This window comes from Austrofundulus limnaeus, unplaced genomic scaffold (genome assembly GCF_001266775.1).
Source record: "Austrofundulus limnaeus strain Quisiro unplaced genomic scaffold, Austrofundulus_limnaeus-1.0 Scaffold73, whole genome shotgun sequence".
Lineage (NCBI taxonomy): Eukaryota > Metazoa > Chordata > Actinopteri > Cyprinodontiformes > Rivulidae > Austrofundulus > Austrofundulus limnaeus.
The window spans coordinates 318,555-344,244 of NW_013952475.1; the positions used below are offsets into that span (position 1 = coordinate 318,555).

Below are 25,690 nucleotides of genomic sequence, written 5' to 3' on the forward strand. Positions count from 1 at the left end.
CCCCCGTGCAATTTTCTAAACCCTGTGTACATATATTCACAAACCAAAATATATTTTTTTCTTTGATACTAATTTTTGTCTGTTTTGAAACCACGTTGTCCAATTAAAACAGTTAACAATACCATTAATTTGAAACAGAATAACAGAAGTCTACTTCATACCTGCCAACATCTGCTGACACCAATGAGAGACACCTGTTCATGTTAACGAGCAGCTGTGGAGTCAAGCGGCTCCAGTGGGCTCCAAGTTTATACTCCCCCAGAAAATAATGTAAAAGATCTGCTCAAAACTCTTCATTTTTCCAGCAATTTGAAGAGCATTTTACTAAATTCACGGGAATAATAAAACAACATAAAATCAGTAACATATAATATCTTCTATTATCCTTATTTTGGTTTCTATTAAAAACACTGATCACCAGGAGTTAGTTTTGATTGCATCCTATGATACTTTTATCACAAAATATCCTCTGCACCTCAAAAGACTTCATTTAGTAACAAAGCAGGCTGAGAAATCCACAGAACAAGCTACCTTCATGAACCTGAGTAACCAGTGACTATTCTACAGACTAAATCAACTATACTCTGACAAAACGTTACAAATTTCTGGCGCCCCCTACATGAACTGCGTATTTAACAGTTGCCTATACTGCTTATGTCACGGGTCGGCCCTGCTTATGAACGACTCTGAGCTACAATCATGTCAAATTTCAGCAAAATATCTGTAAAACAGACTAAATTATAGCTCATTTTCTGTTTTCTTTGATCAGCTGGCTGTGGTAGACGTCTTGAATTGGGTCGGCTTCAAAATATGTATCAGTTTTAGATGTGCAGCAAATGATTATATTCTGAAAATTTCAAAAAAATCAATCCAGTGGTTTGTTTGATGTGTTGCTAACAGACAGACAGAATTGAATCCAAATAGTTGTTGGCAAAGTTTTAACGAAAGATCTTGCACATCCTGTTAGGGTTTAGACTCTGTATCGTCTATTGTTCTTAACTCTGCCTCACCAAATTTGAGGTTCGTACGGTTCAAATGTTGTTCTCGTACACTTTAAAACCCCAAAAAGTGTGACAGAGTACAGCCACTGAAAAAAGGGATACATTTGCAGTTTCAATTCTGCAGCTGTGAATGTCCACTGTTTTGACTGTCTCAAAAGTAAACAGACTTTGTTTAAAACCAACCATGAATCAGCAGCCAAAACAGTCCCAATCAACAGGAACACTTGACGTCGAACCTGGCCCTGTCCAGAGTCGCGCCACGGGTTATAGACCGTTTCACACTGGTTGGACAAACTACAGTTGTTGACGTCACGAGAGTACCTTAGGTCATTTGACATCAACAAATGGATCCTTGTAAAGTTTCTAGACAGCAGCAAAATACATTCCTATCAGATGCCTTCTCACTGCACCTGCCTTTGTCACAAAGTTTATAGCATCGATCCACATTCTTCACCCTGTGAGTGGTTGACAACGGCAGTGAGCGTCAGACTGTTCTCACAGACTCAGAGCATCGAGGCAGTTCACTTATCACCGCGGCCGTCCCAGCATGCCCACGTTATTTCAAATAAGAACAGAATGTTTGTTGATAAAGAAGTAGGGGGTAGAAGGGGGGGAATGAACCTCTCATGCCTGTTCCTCATTCTTCTTGTTGAAATTAGATTTTTTTTTGTCTCTGTCTGACTACGTGAAGTAATGATTAACACTGCCAGGCATGGGAAGAGGCTCGCTGTTACAATGGAGGGGGTTGTTTGGGTTTGCATTGCTACCATTTTCACCTGATTTAGCTTCCCAAGTTCACCTGGCAGATCTCTGGGAACTAAAGGCTAACATCCGAGAAGAAAAGGGGGGAAAAAGAAAAAAAAACTTTTACTTAATCATTATCATCACTAGAATCATTCAAGAACTCCTGGCATCAGGTAAACAGATAAAACTGGTAACACTGTCAGATCAGGAACATAGCAAAGTGCTTAACTTACTGTGGAAAGGTTCACATGAGAAAGTGTCAGGGTGAGTGCAGGGGGACTTTTGAGCTTTGTGTAAGGTTTCAAAAAAAAAACCGCACAACTGATCAATAGTGATTGACCTATGTGCAAGCTCAGCCTGCAAACAGCTGCCTGTGATACAAGCTGAGGCACCGTGGCTCAGCTTTGTTTGCACCATGTAAAACATTTTTTTTACTGAGGTAGGCTTTTCTTTTTGCGTGAAAGCATTATTTTATGATTTCAAATGTTCTTCCCTGACATTCTCTGATATATGCTGTTGGATACCAACTCACTCCTTCTTCAAACATGAACATTTTTCACACTTTACTTTTTGTTGTATTGTGTGTGTACATCTTTCATGTATAAACAATTCATCGTGTCTGCTGTAACTTGCATATATAAACTCCTACGAAGAGACACGGTAAAAAGGGGACAGCGACAGACATACTTTCGGTGGTGATGACAGGTTTGTTACTGTGGATGTGACGTTCAGTGACACGAACAGGAAGTGTTGTTACAGCTGTATAGAAAGAGGAAAGACAAACAAATGACCTGATGAGGGCTTTTTTTCTTTATCTTTAACCAGGTGGATGACCAGATGAAGCTACTGCAGAACTGCTGGAGTGAACTCCTCATCCTCGACCATGTTTTCCGGCAGGTGGTCCATGCTAAGGAGGGATCCATCCTGTTGGTCACAGGCCAGCAGGTGAGTCAGTAAAAACCCAGTCTGAAAACGTCTGGTGACCTCCATCATTTCATTTTTCCTCCGAAGTCCTGATGATTGCACATTACTGTAAAATACTCATGGGATCGTGAATTGGAAAAGTAATAGTAGAGGTCCGAATGTGGTGCTTTAGCCACCTTTTTCTCTTTATGATTAAGGGGGTGTATTATGCAAAGTTATTATGTCATTCCCTCATCAAAAACATACCCAAGGTGTTGCTTTGGCTCATTCATGCATGTTTTGAAAATCCTTGAATTTTCTGTGGTGGTCATGTGGAGCTGCCTAAACACTTGCTGGTACAAAGCACCGCCTATTTGCCCAAAGCTCCCCCCTACAGCTCAGTGAGCCGAGCTCCCGCCCCACAGAGCACCCCTCACACAAAGCATTGTAGCGAAGATGTGCTGAAGTGGGAGTGTCAGAAACAGTAGAAGGTTCTTACCAGAGATGCAAAGTCAGGTTTACTTTTCATTTATACAGCATTTTCTTGACAATGAATGTAAAAGTTACTTGATTGTGGTATAGAGTTGAAGTATGCACCAGGAAAATACACAACTACCCCACCCTCTGCAAAATGAAGTTTGCAAGGAAAACAATTATGCTCTACAGTATTTCTGCATGTCTTGATGCCACTCAGAAATAAATTATTTATATTAGATCATAGAAAAATGCAAGTGTCACTAAATATATCAGTTTTATCTACAGAATTAAGACACTGAAATATTTATGTAGGAGGCAGGAATGTAGCTCAGTGTATTTATGTGATTTTTTTAGCTATCTTTGTAGAAGATAGTAAGAACTTGGTGCCTGAGGCCACAACAAAATTTCTCAGCATTTCACAATTTTATGTACTGAATTCTGTTTTGAGTTTTTACACATACCCACAAAATATAACATCAAATAAAAAAAGAAACGCTCATACATAAAACAAGGTGAGAAGATAACTTCAGCAGTAGAAGATTCTTTCAGTTCATTCAACCGAAATACGAGAGAGAGAAGAAAAAAGTTTGCATGGAAAAGTGTGAAACTATCATTGTACGGTACATATAAATATATTTATGCAAGACGAGGAATCAGTTTTAATAGATTCACAAAAACATTGTTTTTTATCACAATGTTTTAAAACAGCAGATGATGGAAAACATTGGAGAAAGTCAAGTGTTTGTGTGCTGTGTGCATGAAGGATATACGTACGTATATATAAATCTTGGACATTATACATGAAGCGATAAACCTTCATTCATTATAAACCCTTGTAAATCTGAGTCCCGGAGATATTAAAGGGAAATTTGTGTTTCTAAATAAAAGAAGAGCAAAAACAGAGAAAATAAAAAAGGGAAAAGAAATACAAAGAAGAAGCAAAAGGAAAGGATTCAAGGAGGGACAGGCGAGGAGACGATGAGGCGAAGCGGACGAGGCAGTTTGTGGAGGAGGAGAAAGAGGAGGAGGGACTGATAGTCGGGGGAGGCGCAGGTCAGCRCTATCGTTTGCATACTTTGGTTAATGAACAGCTGCTGTTGAGGCGTGTGTGTAAATGTATGCATGTGGCTGTGCGTCAGTGTGAGGCTCTGAAACAGTTCATTATCTCCTATTATTCTCTGCCTGGCCAGGGGTGACAGCACAGCAATAATAGCAGGGATGTTTAGACCTCTGCAGCGGCATCACCCTGAGCAAACCCTACACACAAACGCACACACACACATCATGCTGGCCACAGTGATTTGTGAACTGCTCGGTACGTGAGACCAATGAGATTTTAGAGTTGTGATTGAGTTGGAGTTAGTTAAAGCATTGATTTTCTTTAGGATTACTTTTGATTATCTCAGAAACTTGAGAATTGAGAACCAACATACAGTATAGGGTAAAGAAATTGTCTTGTTGATGGTTTGTTTATATGTGCCTGGAGTCAAAATATGTACTTTTGTTTATTTGTCTACCTGTCAGACAGATTTAGCTAAAAAAAAACTGTAAACAAAAGGACTTCACCATAGTTGTGTGTGGTTCTGGTAGTTAAAAGGTAGGGGCATTTCTCTAAGAGTGTTGAATCCTAGAACCCCCAAAACAAGCTGTTTAGGAAAGGAGCTGTTAAAAGTTTTATGAGGTGGATTTTTTTTATAGAGTCAATAAATTAGCACCCCTTGCAGAGCTGCTATTGACTAACAGCCATAAGAAATACCATTGACAGGTAAAGTGATAAAACTAACTGTTACAATAGTACCAAGCAGTAAGCATTTTTGGCTTCAAAATCAGCAACTCGTCATGCATTTCCTGATTTCCCTGACATTTTAAGTCCTGCATGAGTGGCACATGGGGGGATTCAAGTGCGATACTCAATAAATATCTTGTGTGGGCACCCAGTTTGTTTTATTTATTTATTTATTATTATTTTTGACCAGATTGTATGATTTTATGATAAGCTTTAATTGTTAAACTGCAAACATTTTTTTTTGGGGGGGGGGGGTATGTGCAGTATTTTTTCCAGGCACATAGTTAAATTCTATACCACAGTCAAGCAACAATGGTACCTTCAGTTGTTATGAAAATGCTGTACATCTAAAAAAAATAATAGCCTATCTAAACGCCTTGAACCTGGCTTCTGTTTCTTTCAGAACCTCCTACCATTTCCAACACTCCCACTTCAGCACGTTTTCACAACATTTCTTCATGCTGTTTACAACCTTTCATAAGAGCACTGTAAGAGGGTGGTCTCCTTGACATCTAAAAATACATTTCTTTGATGAAGGAATTGTTTTTATCCAAAAAAAAAAAAAAAGAACTGGACTGAGAAGTAGGTGGGATTACAAGCTCAACAGACAAGCAGTTCCACCAGGGGTTTGCTAATTGTAGCTGCTGCAGAACTGTGTGTGTGTGGAGGGGGGGTGCTCTGTGGGGCTGCAGACTGAGCTCCAGGGAGGAGCTTTGGGCAAATAGGAGGCACTTTGTACCAGCAAGCGTTTAGCTAGAACCGCATGACTGCCACAGGACATTCATGGATTTCTGCATGCATGAGTCATGGGCATGTGTTTGATGAGGGGATTTGCATTGACTTCCATTCATTTTTGTAACTGTATTTATGCCTAACCCAGACATTTTCCCTAAAATTACTCATTACTGGTCTGTAGTCAACCCTAACCTGAACCAAGACTTAATTCACTCCATACCTCTAAACCTAACTAATAAAGTACAGTAGAGCTGCAAACAAAGTGAGGACCGGGAACAGGTCCTCACTTTCCAAAAATGACCTTACTTTGTTGATAAAAACCTAACATGGTCCTCATTCTGTAGGTAAAACAAGTACACACCCACACACACACACACACACACACACACACACACACACACACTATGCATTATATTGTCAGCTCTGTAACGAGAACCAACCCCACCACAGATACATTGTCATCTTTCCATACTGTCGACCAGAGATGGAAAGAAGTAAATTACATTTACTAGCATTACTGCAGGTGACTATGAACTTTGTGTACTTTTTAAGTACAACCCCACTTGCAATGACATTGGGACAATGTGTAAAACATACTTCATAATTACCRTATTTATTTGTGTATAGTACGATCTCATGTATAATACGACCCCCCCCCTTTTTTTTATCTTAAAAAGCATAAAAAAATTGAATCCTCAAACTACCACCAATTTCTTACAGACTTCAAGATTTTTCAGCCTTTGCAGTCTACAGTATATACAGTATATATCAGTAAAATGATCATTGGACTGTTCATTTTATTTTAACAACAAATGTACTAAAAGGNCACACACACACACACACACACACACACACACACACACACACACACACACTTTAATGCAGAAAATTCCACAAGACAAAACATGTAAGATTTGTTTGTACTGTAAAACTGAACCAAAGAAGAAGCATCAACTGTAGGCAGACACTACAGAATTTTAAAGACCAAAATCATTGCTAGAGTATCGTTTTGACTTGGAAATTTGAACATCAAGAGCAAGGATCAAATTTTGATTTCTAACATCTTCAGAATGGCAGCTCTTGAGGGACATTCTTGTTCTGCAGTTCATAAACTGTTAAAAGTGGTCCAAGAGAGAATAACCAATGAACAAATGACATGGTTTTGAATTTGGACAAACAAGTTTGAAAGGGATTTTAAAGGRAACATGTGCCAAGACTTTTAGAGGTCTCATAGACTGTATGCTTCATTAAGTTTGGCAGAAAAAGAGGACCTACTCAATAGGAGCCCAATGGATGCAACGCCACGGTTGATTTATTTATTTATTTATTTATTTATTTATTTATTTATTTATTTATTTATTTATTGTAATAGGATAACAGTAAAATGATGCTATGAGAAAGTGCTGCTTTTAAAATTGACTTTAATGCTATTTAGTTATTCTACAATATGAAGCTCACTAATGTAAGTTTTGCCATCCAAATGGGACTCTGAATATAATGAACTTTAATAAGGTGTATCAGAGTATTATGTCCAAAATAAAGCTTGTGTTTGAGGTTTTACATAGTTTTGTGTRGTTCTTCTTTGCTTTTCCCAGCCACACGCTGCACTCAAACAGACGTTTGAAAAGAAATCAACTGAAGCAGCAAATTAACTGCTTCAGCTTGTCATTTGCTTTCTGCTTTTCTTTCTCTTGTTCTCACCTACGTCGTACCCTGCTTGCTAATTCCCCGCTTTTCTCATTTTGTTTCCTTCTTCACACTGCCGTATGTTGTCGTGTCACCAACATCAGAGAGAAATGGCCATGAGTGCTTGTTCTTTATCCTGTCATAGGATCAAACACACAGTGTAACTTGTACAAATGTGGGCAAACATCAAATGACAAAGACTGCAATGATCTCTTGAATGATTAAGGAAGGCCTTGAAGCTTGGCAGTCAGTTTTATTATAAATCCTGATATTCTGATGGCACAATGCTCCCAGTGTGGACTGCATAAAATTCATACAATAAAGAGAGAGAAAGGGAAAAAAATGTTTTTTTTCTGTCTGTCACATACTTTATGTTCTCAAAGAAGGTCCTTTTTTTGCTGTATCTTCAAAACACATCAAACCTCTCTAAGCTCACCCTCCATATTCACTTTTTCAGCTGGGATTGTTCATCTTTGCCTTGAGCGGAAATATGAAGGTTTATTCACATTTACCTTCAATACCACTTTAACCAGAAGGCAAACAGTAATAAAGTGATATTGATTGATTGATTAATAGACACAGGTCACCAAAGTCAGAGTTAGTGCTAAGTCGGCTTTAGTGACAGTATAGCATTTTTTTCTTTTCTCTTTTTACTTAAGGCGAGGGGGTAATAACCCAAGGCATCACCATCAACAGTCCAATCCTTCAATGAACTTATTTCATGCACAGTTGATTTTATGTAAATTGATTGACACCTTGGAAGGGGGCAGGCAGTGTCTGCTTTTCACCACCATAACTCTTTATGTCAGGCAGGTAGTGAGAAGCGAAGCGGGAGGGACAAAGAGTAGAGTAGTAAAAACAAGAAGAAGTCAAAGAAAAAGAAAATYTAATGTTAACATTTGCTTTGGCCTGTTCAACTAGATTTAAAAAAAAATAAAGATGGGGAAAAAAAAGGATACCAATCATCCTATTTACAGAATAAATAAACTCCACACCCCGGGGCTGGTTTTAATTGCAAATGTGAGCTCGCAGGGACTCTCTTCCTCTTTGAGCTTCAGGAACTGCGCACGCCAACATCTCTACCTTCCCCTGAAAACCCTCGCTCWGTCAATTATGATAATGAATCGTCAATAAATATAAAAATTTAATACGGTCCTGTTTACCCTGAGTGGCAACTAAGGACTTGCCTCCCAGACAAATGTGCTGCAGCTGCAGATCTGAAGTGCACCTGAAGACATCTGAATGAAAGAAATACTTAAAAAATGTTTTCATCAATCCATATTGTTTTCCTTTTCTTCTTCCTCTGTTTCCATTGTGTCTCAAAGGGAAATCTGACTTGTCTGAGATGTAAACTTACCATGTAAATTATAACTACTCAAWGTTTTGGAAGACAATGGCGTAAAAACTGTAAATTTTGAGGTTGCAGTGTTTATGCTGAATGTTCTCACTGATAGCATAAGTATATYGAATCAATAAAACAATTTTCAGTAATTGATGTGTTGTGGCTGTACTTGTTTTATCCCGCCTCAYCCACGCGTTGCTGAAATTGTCCGTTTCTCTTGTTTTTCCCAGGTTGACTATGCAGTGATTGCCTCACAGGCGGGGGCCACCCTCAACAATCTGCTGAGCCACGCCCAAGAGCTGGTAGCCAAACTACGCTCCCTGCAGCTGGACCAACGGGAGTTTGTCTGCCTCAAGTTCTTGGTTCTGTTCAGCCTGGGTGAGTTTCTGACAAAGCGCGCCTTAGTTGTATGCAGGCCAGATTTCTGCACATACAGTAAGACTGTTCTGTCAAAGTTTTCTTGTATTATCTTCTACACTTTGAAGAAATGGATTGCCATAAATCTTCCTAGGTGTTATTATTGATTTTTTTTTGTGAAAGAGGGAGCTTACAGAAGAGATGATAAAAGGCTTAGAAGGTGGGGATGAAAGGAGGAAGAGAAGGACCAAAGGTCTGGAGGAAACCAAAAAAAAGCTTAAAGGAGAAGGAGGAATGGTCTTATTTCGGTTTTAACTGATTCAGCTGTAAGGATTGACAATAAGGTGAGACTTAGGAAGGATTTAATACTTGATCATGTCAGGCAATCATTGAAATGATTTCATCGTTGGGCATTTAGGGTGTCACTTAAAGGCACAGTGTGTAGGATTTGTTGTTTTCAGCGACATCTAGTGGTTGAGTGGTTGAATCATCCTCCCTGGTCCTCCCCCCACCCCCACCCCCTGCTTCCAAACACAAAGGAGTTGCTACGGTGTCTCTCAGGTGTCAAAAACCTTTGATAATTCCAACCGCGATGTCTACCAGCAGCTTCAGGKCTAGTGATGTTTCAAGTGGTAAGATTATGAACTTTAATAAGTAAAATTATCCCAGCTACAATGACAGACAACAAATATTACATTTATAGTATCACAACTAAAACCGTTTTTGACGCCACCACCGCAGTTTGTGCTTCATGAGCCTTTGTAGACAAGATCGTGGTGCAAGATGGCGGCTGCCTTTAGTGGCGACCCGTGACCATGGAGATATAAACAGCTTTTTATAAGGTAAAAATAATAAAACAAGGTCTTCGTCTGCAATGATTAGACATGTTTTTTTTATTATTGTCATTAGTGATTATCTCAATTTCKGCTAAAAGAATTGACAAAATCCTAYACACTGTGCCTTTAAAAAGTTATCTACTCTCCCCTCCCCCAAAAAAAGCTTTATTTAGCAGCAAGACACAAATCAAGTCAGCAATGAAGGATTGTTATTCTTCAATAAAATGTCACTTGAGAAATTTAAAACCTAAACCTGAAATGTACACGTGTTAATCCTGCCTTAGACATAATGTCTGGCTCCTCCGCAACCTTACGTAGAATGAGAATAAATTTTAGATAATGAGAAGATACATGTTAATTTTTATTTTATCTGAGACTTTAATCATACGGGACAGCTTTTATTGTAGGTTTAAAGGAGACATGTGTTTTTAAATCCTTCTTTTTCACATTTAAATCATCCATTTGGGTCTATATAAAGTGGTACTGTAATGCTTTGGTCTAAATTCCTCCTTATTGTAACTCCACAAACCCCTCGTTTATCCCTTTTCTGAGGTGTGTCTCCAAGCAGCTCATTTTGAGGCTGCCTCTTTAAATCCAAATAAGGCGCTTCAAACCCCACCCCACCCCCCTCCAGCTTCCAAACTGGTTCATTTTACTTTGATAGAGGGGTTTACGATTGTACAGCAACATTTTATTTACAAATGAATTAAAAGATGTCAACAAGGGAAGACTTGTTCAACCAGCCTTACATGTTGGAGCCAGAGTCTGACCCAGAGCCAGAGGAGAACGAAGACGATAAAATCYGTAAGTCCATACCTTATTTGGCAGTTTCAGCACAAAAAACTGTGACGTAATAGTTCGGAAAAYCTCATAGAAAACAGAGAAAACTTAACGGGTTGAAGAAATGTCACCGCCAACACAGCAAATAACATTTTTTTTCTTMATATTTTGCTGCATCTCTGAATTTGTCAATCTAACAATTCTCTTTAGMGACAAAGCCATTAATGCACATGCAAAATGAATAATGACCTTTATTCTTCTTCTTAATTTACTGATGTTCTTGCTTTTTGCAGCAGTTCAACAAGCGTCTGTTCTTGGGTCAATAAAATCTGAAGCCATCAATCACAATAAGCTCTGRATGTAGGCTTAAAGATAAAACAAAATAAATAAACAACAGGGAGATACAGTGCTCTTGAAGAAGTGTAGTTTGAAAGAAAAAAATAGTAAAAGTGGGATTTTGTAAGTGGCTGTCTAAAATATTTTAGGGGGCGTTCAAGCTAAGGGGGGAGACGTTATGGGATTTGAGGGAGGAGTGAGTGCAGGGACATGCAGCTTCATGAGTTACGGGATGAAAAGTGGCGTAACAATGTTGAGTGAATGTGTTATGTGTGTGTCCTCATCCCAAACCTATCTCCTCCCTCAGTCGAGGTCAGGTATGGCCAAGAGAATCTCAAATCTGACTCTTTCCTAACTAGTTTACAAATGTATCCTCTGAGGTAAACACACACAATCCAATTAAATTTCTTTTTTTTGTTGTTTTTTACCTATCAGACTGATATGGTGTGAAGACAGTTTCACTCAGCCTGGTCCTTCTTTGGCACTCGAAGCAACAAATGATAAATATTTTCATCCTCTGCATCCAGTTTTTTCCTGTAGATGTGTGTAACTCACAAGGGCCAAGCCGTCTCTTCTTTATTTTATCCAAACAGAAAAGCAGCAGACTAATGAATAGCAGGTACACGTTCATGTGATCAAGCAGAATTAATGTTTTTGTCGGTGGAACATGCAAAGAAAGTGAGAGGAATGGGAGAAGAATTGGGGAGGGATTTGGAGTGTGTATATGTGTGAACGCATGCTTGTTTTGTTGAGTTTTTTTATGGGGCAGGGGTGTTTCTCGGTCTCAGGGTCTAAATAATTTGGCAGAAGAATCATCTATAATGAAAAGCCCACCTGAGGGATGTGTATCGCCCCCGGCAGTGCCTGTTCCCAGGCCTCCCACAAAAAGAAGACAGACACGGGCGCCGTAGAGCTGAGAGGGATCAGCGCTGGAGGAGGAGGTGTTGATGAGGTGGAGGGAAGAAGAGGGTTTGAGCCGAGTTAAACCAGAGACTTAAGTATCCATGTGATTAATATCACTTACAGCTGATAAGAGAATTGCACCTGATCCATTGTGAGAGCTGTGATATCTGTTTTTTTTTTCCTTCCCTGGAAAGTAAATATGCATAACATGCATGGCAGCGGAGCACAGKGGTGTACTCATGCATGTGTGCCTGTGTAGACATCCACCTGTGCCTCAGCCGCTTAATAAATGTGGTGAAATGAGGCATGTACTGTGCTAAAATAAAATCAAATGTTTTCACTTTAATAGCTTCATTTAATCTCTGAGGCTGACACTGCGCTCTTTATTAGGAAACGGACACGCCTCGCAATTAGCGTGCAAAGATGTTTAGTGAACATTTTTTTAGAATCAAACTAAAATTTAGGTAGGAACAGGTCCAGTTGTGCCTCCTAAAGAAAGCATCTTCAAACACATACCTGAATGAAACCTAATTATGTAATTCATAGGAAATTTTTAATTTTTATACTGACAATAGATTTTCTCTAAATCAAAGCCACAATTTTTATTAGTCTCAAAATACCTATGTGTATCCAACACCAAAGTGTCAATGACACTAGTGTTAAAATCCACTTTTTTAGCCATTAACTGAATTCTGTTGTGTACTTGGAGTGGAGAAAATTAGAATGATCTTTTTTCTATTTTTTTTTTTTTTTTGTCATTTTCATTCTCCTCTGGCTCTGGGTCAGACTCTGGCTCCAACATGTGAGACTGGAYKGACAAGTCTTCTGTTGTTGACATCCAAAACTTTTCTGTGCCACTATATAGTAGTAAACTTTTGTTTTTGTTAAATGGGGCAGATATTATAAAAAAAATCTTATTCTGCTTCCTTTAATTTTATGAGATTTTTGGGGGTTTTTGTATTGAAATTTTTGTTTTTAACTGAAATGAATAAACTATTAAACTAAACAAGGTATAATGGATCAGCCTGGAAGCTGGAGGGGGTGGAGTGTGAAGCGCCACATTTAGATTTAAAGCGACAGCGTTAAAATGAGTTGATCTGAAACACACCTCAGAAAAGAGGGGCTTGTGGAGTTATAATAAGGAGGAATTTGGACCAAAGCGTTGCATTTAGTGTGAGGTGCAGGCAGGGAAAATCCCAGGGTGCAGGCAAAATCCACGGTGAAAACAAAAAAAAGGCTTTGATAACAAACAAAAGTGGCTGTCGAGGCAGCAAAAAAACTCACAAAGTCTCAGGAGTGACACGGAAGACAGCACAAAACAATGATCGGACACAGACTGAACACAGGACACAGAATATAAAGGTAAACTAATTAGGGACTACAAGAAACACCTGGAGGAGACAAGAGRAAACAGGTGAGCAAGGGCGGGGCTAGGGGAATGACAGCAGGGGAGAGATACACAGGGGAAGACAGAAACACTAGAAAACGAAAGCAAAAAAACACACAGATCATGACATTTAGACCCCAACTGAATGATTTAAATGTGAAGAATACTTTACTGCCTCCTCTAAACAGCAGAACAGTTCACAATTTATAGCTAAGAAAAAAGAAATAATATATGTAATTACTGTTTTTTGGTGTTAAAATTGCAAAATCTTGCTTCGTTTTAGAATATTTGAGTCAATATTCAAGASCAAGGTCTTGCCAATCCTTTTGGAAAGTGTGCAAAACTTATTTTTTAAAACCAGTGATTTTTTTTCCTATCATGGAACTTTTGTAATAATCTGTAATCCTCCTTCTTTCCCTCCTGCATCCTGCCTCTTTTCTGTTTGCACCTTGTATTTTTTTCTCAGTATTTCTCCCTCCATCGACAGCCTCCTCTTTACTTCCTCCCTTCTTCTGTGTGCGAACGATCAGTCACTTCCACCCTGCCAGAGGAGCTTTTAGTTAAGCAAGTTGTCGATACAGACAGAGATATAGATGTCAGGTCAGCTGAGAGAAGACACTTGTCATGATCTGTGCGTGTTTGTTTTCATTGTTAGACGTCCACTTTGTAGTTTATTTCTTTATCTGATCTCGTTTAATCTCTTTTTCTCCCCCCGCACCCTGTCACTCAGACGTGTCTTCAGTGAAGGCTTTAAAAATCTGTCGAGACAGAAATGATCACTCTGTGATCATTGATTTCTTAAATGTTTATAAAGAGCGAAAGCGATGAGTGTCGTACGTCTTGGAGATTGAGTCGCGAACACTCAGAAGTTTGAGAGCTGCCCGGGTCAGAGTTCAGTAAAAGATTACTACAAGTCGCTCAATGTCAGGACGCCGTTAATGGGTCTTTGATTTCCTTTAAAAGGCTTAAAGCTTTAACACAAAGCCTGACAGGTTGCATGCATTTGATGATAGGCCATCACTTCAGGTGAGGAGCAGGTCACGAGTTTGCATTCAGGCAAAGGAAAGTGAATTAAAGATTATGTTCTTCCACTTTATGGACTGCTGACTTCAGTGTCGAATTAAGTTTGTGCCACACAGCTCCCAAAGGGGTAAGTTAAATAAGAAAGGCATTTTAGTGTAAAAAGGAAGGTGCTCTTCCAAAAAAATAAATAAATAAATAAATAAAATCAGTCAGTTTGGTGCTGCTTGAAAACTAAATTCAAAAGTCAGAAAGCGAGTACTTACTGGTCTGTGCCAGGAATTGTATGATTGGAGGGCTGATGCATCACAGATCGTTTCATGAAGCAGATGTTGTGACAGAGGTCAAAAAGTGTTCAGACGGCAGGCGTTTAACCCAGCTTAGTGGGTCAGAGCCCTTCACATGTAATTGGGTCAGACAGGTGCTGCCAGGCCCTGTCAGCTGAGAGCAGAGCCAGAGGACCTGCCAGAACAGTGTGTGCTGGTAAATGGTCCCAGTGGAGTGAGCAGAATTGTGGACATATAGCCTTAAACAACGTCCTTCAGAAGGGGGTGGGGTGGGGGGGCTAAAGTGGGTTTAGCTTGAAGACTGCGGAATAGAGTTTTGTGATTCTATCAGTGCCTGTGTGACAAAAACACATACTTCATTTAAGATTATTCATTTTTGAACACAGTTCCTCAGAGCAACGAAGTTCCTGCACTTCCTGAGTAGAAATGAAACGAGTTTGGTGTTGAGATGACTGAAAGGTTCAGAGAGAGACCACCTGGGTGTATGTTTCCAATAATGCCAATCAAAACGGGAAAAAACTACAACTTGTATCAGTTTCAGACACATCTGACAAATGGCAGCTGCAGCCTTTTCRTGTTGATGAATAAAGACATATGGAAGTGATTTACTTTATTTCTGATTACACTGATAAAAATATGTAAAATGTGTTGTCCATTCATCAGAAAAAATACCAGAGTTATTTCTGGTTAGGTAATTAGTCAGTCTCGAACTTTAGAATTTAAAAAAACTTGTTCATTAATCGCCTTCTTTCCTTCATCCATCCAGTCTTTCTCAATCCTGGTCGTCTCATTGCTCCATCCTCTTCTTTCTTTCTCATCTCCATCCATCTTTGTACACCTTTATCTTCCACAGACCTATCACCACATCCACCTCCACTAGTCTTCATTTATCTTAACCTTCTATTCAGTTTTTTCTGTTGTCTTAACATCTTCACTCCCCACCAGCCTAAAATGTCATTTAACAAATGGCTGAAAATGTTCTACTGAGTAGATTCATGCTCATGAAAAGATAGTAAAAGTAGCGTAGCAGTAATAGTGAACCAAATCTGTTATATTTCAAGATTAACCAAATTAAGGGGATATTTTATTATAATTTTCTGTAATTTTATTAGCAATCAACACCATACCATGACAGATTCCTCATGAGCATGATTAGCACACCGTATATGGTTTTCAGTTTTTTTTTAGCATTGCAAGGTCAGACAGGAATCTGCTGACAAAAACATGAACAAACCAAACGTGATTAACCTTGATGAAAAACAAACATGTTTCCCCTCAACTCTTCCTCATCATTTTCATATCCCCACGCAGCAAGACTGAAAGAGAAACATGAAACGTAATTCTCAGACAGGTACGCTCTAATTAAGCAAACACTGGGCCTGCTCACGATCAATGTCCTGATCTCCACTGGGGAGCATGTTTTTTACACACTCACACACACACAACAAATAAACATAGCAAATATAAATTTCCTGAAAGAACTAAATAATTTAGATTTTGATTGAGGATTGATTACCATCGAAAAGGAGTGATGATTTCATTATATAATCCTAAAAACTCATTTACTGCCAAGTAAGGTCTGGACTTACCAACTACATCTTTTAATTAATTTGTAAATAAAAAGTTTCAGCGCAGCGAGATAGTCATGAATCTCTCTGTCAAACTAGAATGGACCACCCTGGGAGCTGGAGGGGGCGGGGTGTGAAGTGCCTCATTTGGATTTAAAGAGACAGCCTCAAAATGAGTTGATCTGAGACACACCTCAGAAAAGAGGTGAAAGAGGGGCTTGTGGAGTTACAGTAAGGAGGAATTCAGTTCAGACTAAAAGCATTGCAGTTCCCCTTTCCCCAAACAAATATTCAAGAAAAAGAAAGATGTAAAAGCATGATATGTCTCTTTTAAATATATTAACCATTTGCAACCTCATCTTGATAAACATGAAAAATATTTTCCAACTTGTCTGCTGGGATATGTCTCATCACAATTTTTTTTCACTCTTTTCTGTACCTTTGATCAAATCAATACACTAATAAAATATTGTGTGTGAGACCTGGTATWATTATTGATGTCATATTTGTAGTTGTAATTTTAGTTTTATCATACTACATACATACCTTCATGCTACACTATTCATTTCCAAAGGTCTGGCTAGAACATGCACATCAAGTAAACAGATATTTTGTTCCCTGGCTCAGTGCAACACCATCTCAATGAAAAACAACAGAACTGGTGAGAGCTATTAAAGATGCAACTCAATGCTTGGACCAGGTGCATGAAGTGTTATGCATCTACCAAGAGGTTGCATCCAGTGCTTTATTGTTTTCACCACTTTGTTTTGAAGCTTAGTGAAGTGCTCAACAAATGTGTGCTGATTAAAAACAAGTGGACTTTCTTTGACTCTAACAAGTCTTGTCACTCCAGACATCATTTCGATGCAGGAAACAAACACTCAAAAAGAGTAAAAAGTTGTTAAAATTGCCTCCCCAACGTAGCCAATTCAAGCTAATCAGGTTTGAGTGTCCCAACTTTTCTTTGATTTTCTTTTATCGGAGCATAAGTAGGTGGTAGTGCGTACTAAGGAAATGAACCTAAATCGTTGTTCTACTTTCTATCAAATTTAGCTTAAGGAACAAAAAAAACCTGGTGAGCAGTCAACTTCTGATGCAGGCTACCACTTTGTAGGGTATTCCGTGTAATGAGGCTTTCTATAAAAGCTTTCAGACTTTATCAAGCTATAAAAGCTTCAGGTCTCCAGCCTGCCACTATTACTTGGCAATCCTGCAGGCTGTCATTAAGCAGCAGTTGCAGTGAGTTGTGGTGGTGGAGGGCACATTTAGGATCACTGCCTCTCATTCTCGCGCGCTCTCTGTTAGTGTCACAGTTTTATATTTTTACCTGCACACGTTCTAGTTTCTTGATAGATTTTTACTTTCGCCAGATTATCAAACATACGAGATTTTTCATCATTATTATGACACTGTTTAATAATAAATGGTTATTGTCACACTTTTTTATTGGTCAGTAATCTAATAGTTTGGAGCAGTTTTACAGAAATATTGGTAACTCTTTCTTTTATGGTACCCTTGTTACCATGTAATTACAAGGTAATAAAAATGTAATTAAATGTAATTACTACCTTATTACCATGTAATTACGTGGTAATTAGGGTACAATATTACTAATTTACCAATAATAATTTTATTAATTGTCTGTAGTAATATAGCACTTACCTGGTAATGTATTCCAGGTAAGTGGAACTATGTAACTATGTAACACCTAAATAAGTAGTAGGTAATTTGGACAGTTTTAAAGTTATATTTTATTGCAATTAACCACTAACCCCAAAATTTAGTTGCATTCTTTTGGTTATAAAGTGCTGAGTTACTATTGAATAGTAATTTGATGGTTACTCAATAAAGGTAGTTTTACTGACAGTAGTTTTTCTTTTGTACTGTAATTACCACGTAATTACATGGTAATAAGGTAGTATTTACAGTTYTTGAATTACATTTATTACCTTGTGTGTTAAAAGAAAGTGTTACCAAAATATTCTTTAAGACCCAGTTAAATGTGGCGTGGGCACAGAAGCCAGTCACTGCTGCCTGGATATGATCGCTGTATGAAGGCAGCAGGTTTTAATCCACTTTAACTCACTGACCTGCTGAAGCAACACGGGACAAACCCTCCCAACCTCTGCTCCCCTTTATCAATATACCCCTCGACTCAGCCACCAGAGAGTACAAGTAGACAAATGCTGCAGTAAAAGTAGTTTTTCCTTTTATTCCTGTCCCTCCTTTTACCTCCTCCTTTGCTCTGTTATTTTTTTCTTTTTGCGCTCCCATATGATTTAAAGCAGACGAGGCTGTGGAGAAAATGCCGCCCTCCATCTCTCCCTCATCCCTTCCTCTCATTCTTGCCCTCCCTTGGTCTTATTACAGGCTGTCAGTTTATTATAAAACATTAGGAAAGCAGAGGGACACTTGCAGTTACTGTCCTATCGATCGGCGAGGATAGATTCTGTGATTTAGAGTCAGCCTCTGCTCACGACCTCCACATTCTCGGCCTCCTATTAAGGCACCAGCGCTTTGCTTTGGCTATTGATGTCTCAACATTAACAGTTACAAGCTGCTGCAGAAAATCAATGGTCAACTTTTATTACCAGCTGCATAACGCGGAGGACCTCCCACCCGCTGGTACTTAGCAGGCAAAAGGAGGCATGGATGGCCCATTTTGGTGCTTCAGGTGTTTTTTCTTTTTTCTTTTTTTCTTTTTGTGGTAACATCAATCATAAATATAGCATATGGGGAGGATTTCAGGGGCCAGCTAAGGACCTCAGAGCTTAAAAGTATATTACAGAACGGTATAGATAAATTAGCACATCCTTCAATGAGCCTTTGAGTCAGAACAAATAACCCTGAAGGGAGGTTTAAACTTAAATTCACACTTTTTTTCAAACCTCTCTAAACACCATCTTCCGTTTGCTGCCCAAAAAAAACCCCACTATACAACACCACCAACAGCAACCAATCACTCGGCTATCACAAACATGGATGTGAGTGTTGTAACTGAGAATTTAAACCCAGGTAAGGTGGATCAGGAGCAGCTCGGGCCTCTAAAACATTTATGAGGAGCTACCAAACAGCAACTCTTTGGGGACAAACAGCCCCTGGTTCTGTACGCTCGGTCCCAATCAATGGAACTCAAGTTCATTACACACACTTTTCGGCCGAATGGCGGCAACTGATTTCTCCACCACCCCCGCCCCTCGTCTGATCGCTGGGCTGCCCACCTTTGGGGCTGCTCTGCGCTTGCTTGTTTACGTGACTGCGCGCGTAGGGGAGGAAAAAGGTGTGTGTGTGTGTGTGTGTGTGTGTGTGCTGATGTGCATTTGTGTGTGTACAGGGGATGCTCCCGGTGGGCAGAGCTTCAGGTTGTCATTATGTACAGGTTGGCGCGATGCAATGCTAATGCTAATGCATTCTCAGTGGCCACAGCTCGAGTCCCAGCGCTGGAGCACGCRGGGCTGCTACTCCTCTCCAATTAAAGACTGAGGGATGTCTGTTCGAGGTGGGGAGGACAGGCCTGGGCGTTCCAGGGCCCTGTGGAGAACCTGCTCACATTAGTCAACCAAAAAACAGACTCTGAGAACAAATTGCATATACATTTTAACTTTGGGAATAAAAAAAATACTTTGGATTATTTTTAGCATTATTAGCATCCTTATATACTCTGGCTGTTCAGAGGTCCTAAAATTCTAATCATAACTCAGAACAAACTGCACGACTCTTCATATTATGAGMTCAAAGAGCCAAACTTTATCATTTTTGAGCATTTCTTTCAGCTTTCAAAAGACCTTTTAAAGTGGTTTTGGTGTAACGTCACTTTGATCCAACCTGTGATTCATTCAGGTGTTAAACAGCGCTTAAACTCAAAGGAGGAACCAGCTAGTGTTTCACTGTCACATACACGTCAACCCCTTTGGACATTTACCTGCATCTTGACCCTYAAAGATCACTAAYTTTCACAGTCCGTATTACTTACACAAGCAGACACAAGCAGAGTGTCGGCTGTGGGGGRAAAAAAGAACGTGGGATGGAGATTATGTCTGCAAAGCAGGAAAGCAAGGAAATGAGGTTTTGGAGAGAGCATACTTAAATCTATACAGCCTGCCAGCTCTGAGACTTAATGTAAATAACTTTGACACAAAGTTTTTGGAAAAAAATTCGTAAGATTGCGTTATACGTCTGTATGTGTGCAAAATGGAGGGAAATCAGTGTTATTTATGGACAGTCTGTACAACTTGATATGTATCAGAGTTGTAAAGTAACTAAGTACAAATACTTTGTTACTGTACTTAAGTAGAATTTTTGGGTATCTGTACTTGAGTAATTATTTTTCAGCGTACTTTTTACTTTTACTCATTACATTTTTACACAATTATCTGTACTTTCTACTCACTACATTTTTTWAAAAAGGTAAGAAGTAGACAGTCGTTACTCCTATTTAATTCCGAGTTGTTATTACTTTAAAAAATACTATCCTGATGAATTGTGACACCTGAATAGAGTGAATTTAATTGTGGTTGGATGAGAAGTATAAATATATTCTGTACATATACCATTCTGACACCCTATTAGCTTGCACACAACCCATCACAGCTGCACACCGTTAGAAAAAATATTTTTTGAGAAGTCACCTCCCAATAAATGCCCTTTTTGGAAAATATAACTGCTCACTTTTACTCAGCACTTTTACTTTTAATACTTAAGTAGATTTTGTGTCAGAAATGAACTTTTGATACTTAAGTACAAAAAATATCAGATACTTTAAGACTTTTACTCAAGTAATATTTTTAGAGAAGATTTTAACTTTTACCAAAGTATTTTTATGATAAAGTACTTGTACGTTTACTCAAGTATCACTTTGAGGTACTTTATACAAMGCTGATATGTATGCATAACAGACAACTTGGCCAAAAAGTGTCAAAAYATATATAATGTAGATTTTTTTTGCTAATTAGCTTTCACAAATGACGAAAATAAAATATTGTAGAACCAGCAAGGTGGTTCTCAAAGRGATATTAGCTACCCTAACCCTGATGCTTTTTTGTCCTTTACTTGTAAACTTTCTCTATGTTTAATCACAAACTACACAATATAGTGTCATAGTCAAGTACGCAATTARATAGTAAATAAATGGGATTTTAAGCTAGGCTAAACTGCAAGTGTTCACTAACACAAATAATGTGATCAAATGGACTCCCGGTGCTGCATTCCAGCCTTGTGAATCATTGCCAGTGTGTAAAAGCCCTTCATTCCTCCAGTCAGCATCTCTCTATAGAAGTCCCACTAATATTGCTAAAACTGTCATTTTATCTTTAGGGTGAGACATTTGCTCAGTGCTGCCGCGGCTCATGATGCGTCATTAGTGTTACTCATTAAACAAGCATTACTTCACGATAAACACAGAAGAAGCACATTTGCAGTTGTAATGACTGAGCAGAAAAAAAAAGACGAAAAGAGGTTTGAGATTATTTGACGGAGATGAAAAATGTTGACTTAGTTGACTTTATGTGTGCGAGTTTGTTCCTCACTGCTTGGGGAAAAAAACTGCTGAGTGTTCTGCAGGAGTAAAAATAATCCCCACACATTCAGCTACCATTCTGATATTACAAACGGAGCTCTGTGGCATGACTGCGCCGTGTGGCATGTGAATTGTCAGTCATTGTGTCCCTGTGTGAATATGTATAGAGCAGAGGCATGCGCTCAAACTGCGGCGGTCAGGTGGCTGCTATAAGATTAAACAACCTTTGCTCTTTGAGCTTCTGTGTGTGGAACTGTGTGGGTGTGTGCCCCTCCAGACAATGTACTTCTGGCATAGCAGAAAAAAAAGCAGAGCTTTAAGCCGTTGTGTGTATGCACGCTGTGTGCGTGCGCGTGTGTGTAACCAGAGACAGTGATTAAATGTTTTAAAGCACAGATGATCCAACAGTTGCCGTCTCTTGTTCTTCCACGCGTTCTCTCCACATCCACCTGTGACCCGACCTCACTCCTCAGTGACCACAGCTCCTTTCTTGTCTCTTCATATTTGTCTTGGGTGATATTTTAAGCCACCCCGCCACCCCCCTCCAAAAAAAGAAAAGAAAAGAAAAGAAAAGAAAAGAAAAGAAAAGAAAAGAAAAGAAAAGAAAAGAAAAGAAAAGCCAAAATGTAAAAATACACACATAGGAAAGTTGTTCAGGGCATTTTTAAAAAAAGGTAAATATACAGTCTCAGTTAAAGACACTGTTAAACAGAGGAGGAGGTGGTTAATAATTCAAAGTCCCATTTCAAATGGAGACATCATCGTGTGATAATGCTAGGCAACATTCAAAAAAAAACCACAGGGTAATCCCAAACATTTGTCACGTCAACTCTTGCTCGATCAAACAGCTTCATAACATTGTGTTGTGTTTTGGTGCCACCTGGCACTCATACCCAGAGCTACTGCAGGCATCACATTCTAGGCCCATGAATTTGTTTGGTGCTGAGAGGTGTTTTGTGGAGCATCAGGTAACAAAGTCAGTGAACTTTATAATCAAGTCTTTAGGGTTGAAATGACTCTCTATGGGACTGGCTATAAATATCAAATGAACTGTTTTGTTTGATTTTTTTTAATTACAATATTACTTTTGAAAAACATTGCAGCTTAATTCCTTTACTTTATGCTAGAGTACACTGCTGTGAAGAATGCAAACATACAGTGGTTTGCAAAAGTATTCATACCCCTTGAACTTTTCCATATTTTGTCACATTACAACCACAAACATAAATATATTTCACTGGAATTTAATGTGAAAGACCAACACAAAGTGGTATACAATTGTGAAGTGGAAGCAAAATTTTACATGAATCAAAACATTTTTTACAAATAAAAAACTGAAAAGTGYGACGTGCAAAAGTATTCAGCCCCCTTTTCCCTGAGTGCAACCAATTGCATTCAGAAGTTGCCTGATGACTGCTAATGACTCAAAAGGGTCCACCTGTGTGTAATCTAATCTCAGTACAAATACAGCTGCTCCGTGACAGCCTCAGATGTTGGTTAAGAGAATATTGGGGAGCAAACAGCATCATGAAGTCCAAAGAACACACCAGACAGGTTAGGAATATGGTTTTGGAGAAGTTTAAAGCAGGCTTAGSTTATAAAAAGATTTCCCAAGCTTTGAACATCTCACGGAGCACTGTTCAATCCATCATCCGGAAATGGAAAGAGTATGGCACCACAGTAAACCTGCCAAGACAAGGCCGTCCAMCTAAACTTACAGGCCGAACAACGAGATCACTGATCAGAGAGGCAGCCAAGAGGCCCATGGTGACTCTGGATGAAATGCAGAGAGCCACAGCTCAGGTGGGGGAAACTGTCCACAGGACAACAATTAGTCGTGCACTACACAAATGTGGTCTTTATGGAAGAGTGGCAAGGAGAAAGCCATTGTTAAAAGAAAACCATAAGAAGTCCCGTTTGCAGTTTGCCAGAAGCCATGTTGAGGACACAGCAAACATGTGGAAGAAGGTGCTTTGGTCAGACGAGACCAAAATTGAACTTTTTGGCCACAATGCAAAACGCTATGTGTGGCGGAGAAAGAACACTGCACATCACTCTGAAAACACCATCCCCACTGTCAAATATGGTGGTGGCAGCATCATGCTCTGGGGGTGCTTCTCTTCAGCAGGGACCGGGAAGTTGGTCAAAGTTGATGGGAAGATGGATGGAGCCAAATACAGGGCAATCTTGGAAGAAAACCTGTTGGAGTCAGCAAAAGATTTGAGACTGGGGTGGAGGTTCACCTTCCAGCAGGACAACGACCCTAAACATAAAGCCAAAGCTACAATGGAGTGGTTTAAAAAAAAGAATATTCATGTGTTAGAATGGCCCAGTCAAAGTCCAGACCTAAACCCAATTGAGAATTTGTGGCAAGATCTCAAAACTGCTGTTCACAAACGCTCTCCATCCAATCTGACTGAGCTTGAGCTGTTTTGCAAGGAGGAATGGGCAAGAATTGCAGTCACTAGATGTGCAAAGCTGGTGGAGACATACCCTAAAAGACTTGCAGTGTAATTGCAGCAAAAGGTGGCTCCACAAAGTATTGACTCAGGGGGGCTGAATAATTTTGCACATCGCACTTTTCAGTTTTTTATTTGTAAAAAATGTTTTGATTCATGTAAAATTTTGCTTCCACTTCACAATTGTATACCACTTTGTGTTGGTCTTTCACATTAAATTCCAGTGAAATATATTTATGTTTGTGGTTGTAATGTGACAAAATATGGAAAAGTTCAAGGGGTATGAATACTTTTGCAAACCACTGTAAGCTTTCCCTTTTGATGCTTAAAGTGTGGGCTATCAAATGTTATAGTAAAATGAAAGGAAAAACAACATATTTTATAAAGGAGACRTCATGCTTTCAGTTGGGATCTATATAAAGTGGAACTGCAATGCTTTGGTCTGTGTTCCACATTATTGTGACTCCACAAGCCCCTCTTTTACCCCTTTTCAGAGGCGTGTCTTAAAGCAACTCATTTTGAGGCTGTCTCCTTAAATCCAAATGAGGCGCTTCACACCCCGCTCCCCCTTCAACTTCCAGAGCGATCCATTCTAGTTTAATGGAGGGGTTTATGCCTATATAGTGGTGCAGAAACTTTTTATTTAGGGCTTGTCCATCCAGTCTTACATGTTGAAGCCAGAGTTGGACCAAGAGCCAGAAGAGAATGAAGTAAAGTTTAGTTGGTAAGTCCAGATCTTATTTGGCAGCTCCTTCGCAAATAATTCGATGTGATAGTTCAGAAAATTAAGAAAACTGAAGGGGTTGAAAAATATGACCCAAACAGAATATAAAGATAACAAAGCACCAGAGAGAATATATAAAATTTTTTCTGTACTCCTAGAAACCTTTTATTGCAGTTTCCCACAGAATCAGGGTGTGTCAATCTAAGTGCTGATATTATCGATATCAAGATAAGTATCGGCTTGACACTACTTAGTTCTGTGTTTTATCATAACTGACTAACTAAAGGCAAAATCACATTAATTTAATGAACATGACAAGTATTGGTATCTGTATCAGAATCAGGATTGGCCATGTATTTATTTATTGGATCAATACCAAAATTCTAAAACACACAAACATGAAATAACAATACTCATGAATGTGCTTATTTGATTTTGTGTGTGTGTGTGTGTGTGTGGGGGGGGGGGTTAATGCATGGTTGCAGTCTTTCTTTAGTCAGCATTCTACCTGCTGGCTTCCACCATCAATTGAGGCAAAAAAAAAAAAAACACAAAGTTGAGGAAAAACGTGGGTAGATGTAAAGTGAGTGAGCGATTGAAAGACAGAGGGGGAGAAACTGACGCTATGGATTATCTGTCCTTCATGCGGAAAATATACATCCCCGGGCGCTTGGCGCTGAATTATTAATTCAAATTTGTCAGAGAAAGAATGAGAGAAACGTATTGACTGGGACACAGGCCCTTTAATGGTCTCATTAAACGGGAGGCCGCCCGCGCCGGGCACCTTCTGTGTTGTTCCAGGAGTTTTCGGGGCTGCGGAGGGTAGAAAGGAGGGGTACTTGAC

At 39.2% G+C, this 25,690-nt stretch overlaps 1 protein-coding gene across 2 annotated transcripts in view; it reads left to right on the forward strand.

Moving 5' to 3' along the window:
- Window positions 1-25,690, forward strand: part of nr5a2 (nuclear receptor subfamily 5, group A, member 2) — a 75,498-nt gene that overhangs the window by 41,835 nt on the left and 7,973 nt on the right. For both annotated transcript variants that reach the window (XM_014010762.1, XM_014010763.1), the window contains exons 5-6: window positions 2,571-2,690; window positions 8,905-9,052. In XM_014010762.1, coding sequence (XP_013866216.1) covers window positions 2,571-2,690; window positions 8,905-9,052 — 268 coding nt within the window. The remainder of the gene's footprint in view (window positions 1-2,570; window positions 2,691-8,904; window positions 9,053-25,690) is intronic.